This window comes from Sinocyclocheilus anshuiensis, unplaced genomic scaffold (genome assembly GCF_001515605.1).
Source record: "Sinocyclocheilus anshuiensis isolate Anshui unplaced genomic scaffold, SAMN03320099.WGS_v1.1 scaffold1090, whole genome shotgun sequence".
Classification (NCBI taxonomy): Eukaryota; Metazoa; Chordata; class Actinopteri; order Cypriniformes; family Cyprinidae; genus Sinocyclocheilus; species Sinocyclocheilus anshuiensis.
Window position 1 is genome coordinate 646730 of NW_015537993.1, and position 9094 is coordinate 655823.

General features: G+C 39.3%; 1 protein-coding gene across 1 annotated transcript in view; it reads right to left on the minus strand.

The window, feature by feature from the left end:
- Positions 1-7188, minus strand: part of LOC107675282 (probable G-protein coupled receptor 158) — a 93514-nt gene extending 86326 nt beyond the window's left edge. Inside the window, exon 1 of the mRNA XM_016469581.1 lies at positions 6907-7188. Coding sequence (XP_016325067.1) covers positions 6907-7188 — 282 coding nt within the window. The remainder of the gene's footprint in view (positions 1-6906) is intronic.
- Positions 7189-9094: the final 1906 nt, after the last annotated feature.

Consider the following 9094-nt stretch of genomic DNA (forward strand, 5'->3'; position numbering starts at 1 on the left):
GAGGCTTTTATTAAGCAAATCAAGGAGTGAATTACTCATCCACTGTTTTTAAAACAGACATTTGTTGGGCTTGATTCAAGTTAATGCAAAATGGCAGGTGCACACTTTCTATTTAGTCTTACTGAATAGACGATAAACAATTTATATTCTAAAATCTATTTATAGGTTGTGTTCTGTGTGAATTAACATTTGGATGTAAATGGTCAGCATAAAAGTAGAACACTGAGCCGCTAAAACGGCTGTGTCCTGTGGATCACCTTTATCTGATTATTTCCGGAGTCATCAACGGCATTGATATCTTCATCTGAGTTTTTCGTTGTCTCCAGATTCCTCTGCAGTTCGTGTACGTTGTTACAAACACAGAATATTTTATGACACAAAACAGGCAAGCATTATAAGTCTATTATCCACCAAAATGCAGATTCATCATGCGACAATTCTTATGCAAATGAGATTGAGGGAGACGTTAAGTTTGTTTAGATTTATTAATTTACTTACAATAACAATTTAAAATGTATTAACTTTTACATGTATTATTAACTACATTACATGCATATTTACTTAGTAGGAAAAAAACTTTATAAATAAATAAATATTTAGTACAATCCATAAATAACTATGGGGCCCCCGTGGCCCCACCACAAGCTACACCTATGGGTGTTTTAGGCCTTGTGTACAACTAATTAACTAGTTTTTTTTTTTCTTTTTCTTTTTTTGTTACGCAAATTTTGTTGGTTTCAAAATCGCATTAATGGTGGAAAAAGATCTGGCATGATTTATCATGAATTATTTTTTTACCTCTCAATAATCTACTTTTTTAACATGGGGTTTGTAGACTTTTTCCAATCAGATTTCAAAGTCAAAACTATGCCTTGTACAACATATACTTTATTAATATACATGAGCAATACGACTCATCTGAGGTTTTTGGTGACTATTCTCATATTCAATTTGAACTGCACATTTTTTTATTTTATTTTTTGATGCCACATTAATTTTTGGACAGCAGCCGCATAAAATTACTTCAAATCAAATCTACTTACAGCTCACAATCGAACTAATTCATTTATACAGGAGGAAACTGCTCTGCAGTCACCAAAAAAAAATAAAAATATTCAATGGTATTGCTGGCTTGTTGCCACACATCGTGATAGAATTGATTGTCATATATTGAGTGTGGCAGCAGTAGTTTTGCCATGACCAAATCAATGTGATTCATGAGTCTTTCCGCTTATGGCTCTGGCACACATTCCCTCTCATGCTCTCTATACATTTTACATATCAGCATCCTATTCATTTACACAGTCTATAAATAGAGACATTATCACAGCAGTCTGAAAGAGGAGATCAATTTACCATTAATGAACCAGAAGCTGACTTGATACTACATTGTGAGAGCTGGAACACACAATTATAATGTGAAATTATGACCTTATGAATAAAAGTAGAAAACAACATAACCAACTGCATTCAGAAAGTACATTTGTAAGCGTGTTTGCTAAGGCAATCATCACTCTTAATATTTCTCATTCTTAGGGTCAGTGATTTGAACAAAGCCCTAGAATTTCAGAGGCGAATTGCATGTGAGGGTGAAAGTTTTCTCCATGCAGATTTCACAACGGGTTCAAGTTGGTCATGCAGATTTGCATGCTAACCAACAGAAAGCTGTTAGGTTTAAAAGTGACGTCTGTGTAAGCTGTGCTTCATATATCACAATTCTATTGACAATGGACCCTTTTTGACAGAAATTTAGCTAGTTGGTGTCAACTCAAACAGGGGCCACTTTGCATTCAGCTGATACTTTTTTCCTTTTAAAGTCCCCATGAAATCTACATTTTTTGGCTTTTAGTATGAATATGTTAGCCTTAAAGGGGTCATTAATTGAGAAATCAACTTTTACTTGAGTTTTTGATATATAAGAGGTCATCGAACTAAAATAATACCCTGTAAGTTTCAGAACTGAAAACATCCTTGTTACTGAAATAAATGCTTTTATTGACACCAGGCCCAGCGAACGCCAGATCCTGGAATGTGCCTATCTATGACACAGCCTCCACAGAATAATAGCAATGCCAAATTATGTAGCCCCGCCCACTGATTCGCACATGACATAGCAGGGAAATAACATAAGCGGCGCTAAACCGGATCGAGCAACCAAGCAATAAACATGCCGTTAAAGATCACAAAATATTAGTGCAGTGCAGTGGTTGTGGAAGAACACAGTCGCTGCATAACCTTCTTTTAGATTCAAATATTAGGAATGCGAAAACTTTATTTTTAATCAAGTTTCAGCTCCCGCGAATAAAACATTGAGAGTTTGTTTACTTAATTTCACCGCGGATTCTTTTGTAAACAAGACACAGGTCGACCCTGGATTTGCAGAGGGACTGAGATTAAAAAGCAATGCTGTGCCGTCTATATTGGATCCGGCAGGAATGGTGCAGCACAATTATGTGAGTAAAAAAAAATTGTACTATGTGTCACTATTGCTTTGTTAGAGATCGCTTGATATGTCCTAAATATGTGTACGTGTCTAACCAAAGTCCCAGAAGGCTCCAACTATGAAGGACGTAGCTTGTCAAACAGACACACAGAAAGTTAGTTTAATATGTAAAACTGTTATCCAATCATAGCAGTGGGCGTTTACTTCCAAGTCTTCAATGCGGCACACCCATAAAAACCGAGCGTTTCTTGAGCCGGCCTCAAAACCAGGGTAGAAAATAGCCTATTACTTATTGATTTTGATATTTTTGAACGTAAAAACCACGCAAACGTCATAAGTGGAAATCAGACAACAGTATAAAATAATGTAAAAAGCCAGTTCATGTTTTGCAAGAACCACTCACATTTTTCATCTACTGTAGTTTGATCTACTTTTAAAACCACTTCTTCCTGCCTCTTTGAAACCCGAGAATTTCTTCCCACATATAAAATTAGCTAATTCAATCTGTGCTTCTACTTTTAGAGCAGAATTTCATAAGGAAGCATAGTTTCCTCATAAGCACCCATACCGTGAGGTTAGAATGTCAGGCCTGCAGAGACACAAGGTTATAAACGATGGCTCTCTTTAATGACACTTCCTCTGAACCTCTCTCTGCCTCGTTTCCTCATTAGTACCGCATTAGTACCATACATCCCTGTCATAAAGCGAGTGCAAAAAAAGGGTTCAACGGATATTTCATCTCACACTAAATCTTTTTTTTTTCTTTTACACAACCTACAGAGAGACATAAATGGAAGGAAAAGTAATTACTCCACCGGTGGATGTATTTCTAAATATCAAACTTCAGAGGGGGTTCAAACACGGAGGCTCATCTGTTAAGTTCAGTGGCTTAAAGTAGCAATAACAGCAGCGTATGATCAATGCAAAACCAGCAGGTGTGTGACTCACCAAGAAAAGATCAATTCAAAGTGCCGCTGAAAATAGCACAGCTATTTCACCAAAATAAACAAATGGAAAGTCCAAACAGAAAATGTGTACGTGTCTTTGAATCATGCATGTTTGTCTGCTTTTCCACAGACTATTTATACCCTGGCAAATCTTTGTCTGTCTTGTCTAATTTTGGCCTGATTGTATGACTAACTCTACAAACACTAGAGGATATGCTGTTTACTCTTGTCTGGTTGGGTGTACAGTACTGAAAAACCACAAATGCCAAAAAAATTTTTTTACATTTTCAGATGTGTGTTTGAAAGGGTCTGAAGGGTCCCTTCTTATTTTTTAAATTATTTTTACTATCACTTATTAAAGATAAATTATGCTTGCAATTATAAAGGTCAATAATGTACATTTCCATTAACACATTCTTAGCATTTATAACTCTTTTTAGGGTTAAAGGGATAGTTCATCCAAAAATGAAAATTCTGTCATCATTTACTCACCCTTGAGTCGTTCCAAATCTTTCATTCATCTTTGAAACACAAATGAAGATATTTTGTTCACACTTTATTTTAAGGTTCAATTCTCGCAATTAACAAAACATTAATTACGACTTTTGGCTCTATAGCCTCTGTGCACAAGCGTAGCGACGAACTTCCGCTGTCGCCTGAAGTCGGGATATCAGTTTCCGGTTTTCGTTCGCGTCGCCCAAAATGCCAGTATTTTCTAGATGTCTCCGAGATCTACAAGTAAGAATCAGTGATGTCTATCGTATCGTTAATGCCCGGTTCCCTGCTCCAATACGCAAGCAAAACAAGGGATTCAAACGCAATATCGAGTTATATGCACAAATAGTTTAATCTAATGTGTTATTTCGGCATCTAGCGGCTAAGCTAGTTAGCGACATGCTCATTTTAGAAGCTTCTTTCTCAATTTTAAACAGACTGTTCGTTTCTCTCCCCCTCTCAGTTTTTAATAAAGATCAGGGTACAGGTGAAGTCATTGTCTGGTCATTGTGCTACAGGTCCATAATGAGGAATGCTGAGAAAACTCACACTTCGAGTGTATGGTGAAGCTAGGATTGATAAACCTGCAATTATAAGCTTGTTACTTTAATAACCCGGCGTTTTAATGTCCCGGGGATTTTGCCATGGTAATTCATGTTTAATATAATTTTAAAGTAGTACGTAATGAAAACTGGCTAAAATTGGCAGGTGAGTTTACCTTGCTGGTCCACATTCGGGTTACTGCATGCATTCTTGTTCATGTTATAAGCATATTACTTATTATAACTCGGTGTTCCTGATGTTCCTAGAGATTCAGTTAAGGTCATTCATGTTTAATGTAACTCAAATCTAATGAAAACATTTACAGTAGGCAGGTAAGTGGTGGCAAATTAATCGTTTTTAGCTGGAATGGCTTATTGTTGGATCTCAAAATTTTTTGGGAAAAAAGTGGGCAATACTAGAGGTTTAATTTTATTCATCAGTGTTATTGTGTATATAACATCCAATACTGAATATTTAATTGTGCATTACCTTGTTTTTGCATTTGGATTACCTTCGCCTTCATCTCAACACTCATTTAAAGTTACCCTTAAAAAACACATAATTTAGTAACAAGTTAAATATAATTATTTTTTTTTTTTTTGGAAAATCTCAGAAAATATATTATAATATTGTGATGCTACATTCACTTACAGATAGATAATATTAATAATTTTAATAACAGGCCACCTGAGTGTACTTCAAAGGGAGCCCAATTTCATTACTATGATTCTTAACAAACAAGGAAAGTTTTAAAAAGTACACTTTATAATAATGTCAAATTAAGGTTTCTGGAATAATTGTGAAATTACATATAAAGATGCACTTAAGTGGTTCAACAAAAGTGCACATTTTAATTTAATTGTAATTACCGTGCAATTAAATGTCCAAAAGCATCACATTTTGTTACAGTTAAGTATATTATTTTAAATTATTTCCATAATAAGTACTTTAAAAAAAAGTTTGCTCAAGTGTTCTTAAATGGACCTGTAGCACAATGACCAGACAATGACTTCACCTGTGCCTTGATCTTTATTACAAACTGAGAGGGGGAGAAGTTTAATACAAGTGATAATACAATTATCAACCCCCCCCCCGAACTGTCTGCGTTTAAAATTTGAGAAAAACAAGCTTCTAAAATGAGCCTGTCGCTAACTAGCTTAGCCGTTAGATGCCGAAATAACACATTAGATTAAACTATTTGTGCATATAACTCGATATTGCCTTTGAATCCCTTGTTTTGCTTGCGTATTGGAGCAGGGAACCAGGCATTAACGATACGATAGACATCACTGATTCTTACTTGTAGATCTCGGAGACATCTAGAAAATACTGGCATTTTGGGCGACGCGAACGAAAACCGGAAACTGATATCCCGACTTCAGGCGACAGCGGAAGTTCGTCGCTACGCTTGTGCACAGAGTCCATAAACTCCTAATTTGCTGCTTATTATAAGGTAGTTGTCGTGACTTTATATCGCGCAATTCTGGCTTTATAACTGGCAATTGTGAGTTTATATCACGCAATTCTGAGAAAAAAAGTCAGAATTGTGAGTTTATATCTCACAATTCTGACTTTATTTCTCGCAACTGTGAGTTTTTTGTTCAGCTTCCATAGAATCACAAAATTAATCGTGGTTAATTGATATATCAACACTCCCGGTTTCTGTTCATAAAAATAATCATTTAAATTGCTGCAGAAAAACCAGAGGAAATATCTTCAAATATTGTCTTTGAAAATGGAGGGCCTTTCGAGTCAAAAACGTTGAGAACCATTGATGTAGACTGATTTGAGGATATATATTGTTTATATTGACAGAGAGCCTTTTATTGCAGAAAACTGTCAACACAAAAATATGGTGGCTTACAGACATGGCACAATAAAGGGAACATAGCAGGTGATTTGAACTCGGGCAGTGATTTTCTTAGAATTTATTATTGAATCTTGAAGTGCTGGTCGAAGAAAATGGATTTAGAGATGAGATGCTCAAAGAGGGTTTTATTGTGTAGACTGTGTTGATACAGCAGGCTTAAACATGGCTCTAAAGTCAGCCACAGAGTAAAAAAAAAACTGAGATGGACTAGTTGACCTCATTAGTGGACAGAGGTTGGATAACAAGCTGACCATTCCACTCATCCCTAATTAAAAAGTATTTTTATCCTAACCAGCTGTGACTTTTTGTTGTTGCAACAGTCACAGTCAAGCACCAGCAAACACAACAGAGGAGAGAAGTCAAATCGTTATCCAGGGATGTGCAAAGGGTCGGGGCAGGCAGCAAACAATCAGTAGTCAATGAAACAATAGCAAGAGTTCGGGGGCAGGCGGCAGGCAATCAGAAGGAGAGAAACAGTCCAAGGTAATACACAGAGAGGCCAGACACGGAAAGAAACGCTCAGAAATGTACACCGGGGCAATACAAGACTTCGCAATGAGGGAGAGTCTGAGAGCTGTTCAAATAGTCCACTAATGAAAGTCAGGTACAGGAGCAATCAGAGCCAGGTATGTGAGCGTGTGTGTGTATGTGTGTTGTCCGGATTGAAGTTCAAAACTCGGGAGAGAGCTCCCTCTGGTGGTGAGCGAGAGGCACAGCGGGAGTCTCGTTTGTTCGTTGGTGAGTGTAGGGTCGAGGATGTCCTTAGCATTGACCCAGAAACGCTCCTCCAGACCGTACCTCTCCCAGTCCGCCAGATATTTGAGGATGCCACCCCAACGTCTGGAATCGAGTAGTTCTCGAACCTGGTAAATCTCCTCGCCATCAACCATGATGGGTGGAGGGCTCCCTGGAGTGTATTCAGGACTGGGGCGATGGTGACAATCAGCTTGCGACTTTTTTCTTCTAACAGCATGTAGCAAGTGTGTGTGAGCTTGGTTCCAGATGTTCTCGCTCCTCTGGAGCCAGTCGTTGACAGCAGGTACTTCAGTAGGTTCTCCTGACCATGGAAATAACGGTGGTTGGAAACCCATTATACATTGAAACGGAGTGAGTCCAGTTGAGGGTTTTTGTAGAGAATAGCCGTTTCGAAAGCTGTTGGTAGTTTGGGGAGAGGAATTAAACGACAGGCCTTGGAAAAACGGTCTATGATGGTGAGTATTGTGGTGTTGTTTTTGGACTTGGGGAGGTCAGTGATGAAGTCAATAGCCAGATGGGACCATGGTCGGTAGGGCACTGGTAAGGGGTGCAACAAGCCGGATGGTAGCTGTCTGGGAGATTTATTTTCGTTACAGGTGATGCAACCGTGGGTAAAGTCTGTAGTGTCAGTCCTCATGGTTGGCCACCAGAATTTGTTCTGGAGGAGACGGAGAGTGGCCGTAATTTCAGGATGACCAGAGCTGAGCTCCGAGTGAACGTGTTGCATGACCTTTTTACGGAGTTCCTGAGGAACAAAGACCTCATCGGGAGGGCATTCGGGAGGGGAGAGTTCTTGTGAATTGGCCTGTTCAAGCTCATTAATCAAACAATTAATGATTCAGGGAGAAGGCTTTCTTCAGAGTTACCGGGATCTAAGCAGTCATGTTGACGTGACAAAGCACCAACCTTGGTATTCCTGGAACCGGGTCGATATGTGACTGAGAAATCGAAGCATGTAAAGAACAGCGCCCATCGGGCCTGTCTGGGGTTTAGTCTTTTAGCAGATCGTAGATATTCCAGATTTTTGTGATCCGTCAGGACAACGAAGGGGTGCTTTGATCCCTCTAGCCAGTGTCGCCATTCCTCCATAGCTGCCTTCATGGCCAACAATTCCCGGTTACCGACATCATAGTTTTGTTCAGCAGAACTGAGCTTGCGAGAAAAGTAGGCACAAGGGTGAAGCTTAGGTGGATTACCATGCCGCTGTGAGAGGATGGCCCCAATGCCAGTATTTGAAGCGTCCACCTCGACTTTGAACGGGATTTCAGGATCAGGGTGATGAAGAATGGGAGCAGACGTGAAGCGTGATTTGAGTTCCGTGAAGGCCTCTAATGCTGAGGTAGACCATATGAGATGTGCAGAGCTTCTCTTTGTCATGGAGGTTAGAGGAGCAGCTACGGAACTGAAGTTTCTGATGAAGCGGCGGTAGAAATTTGCAAATCCTAAGAAACGTTGTAGTTCTTTTAGTGTCGCCGGTTGTGGCCAGTCGAGAACTGCTCTGACCTTCTTCTCATCCATTGCCACTCCCTCCTGACTGATGATGTAACCCAGGAATGACGTACCAGTCTGGTGAAATTCACATTTCTCAGCTTTGGCATACAGCTGATGGTGGATGAGTCTTTGTAACACTGTCCTCACGTGTTGTACGTGTTCCTCATAAGTGTTGGAATAGATGAGGATGTCATCGATGTAAACGATTACCCAACGATACAGCATGTCCCGGAAGACGTCATTGATGAAGGATTGGAACACAGAAGGACTGTTAGCAAGGCCGAAAGGCATAACGGAATATTCATAGTGCCCAGTACAGGTGGAGAAGGCTGTCTTCCACTCATCACCCTCTCTGATGCGGATGAGATTGTAAGCGTTGCGGAGATCTAACTTGGAGAAGTAGTTGGCCTTGCGAAGTTGCTCCAGGGCAGATGGTACTAGGGGTAATGGGTATCGGAATTTAACAGTAATGTCGTTGAGACCCCAGTAATCGATACATGGACATAGACCTCCATCTTTTTTCCTAACGAAGAAGAATCCTGCTGATGC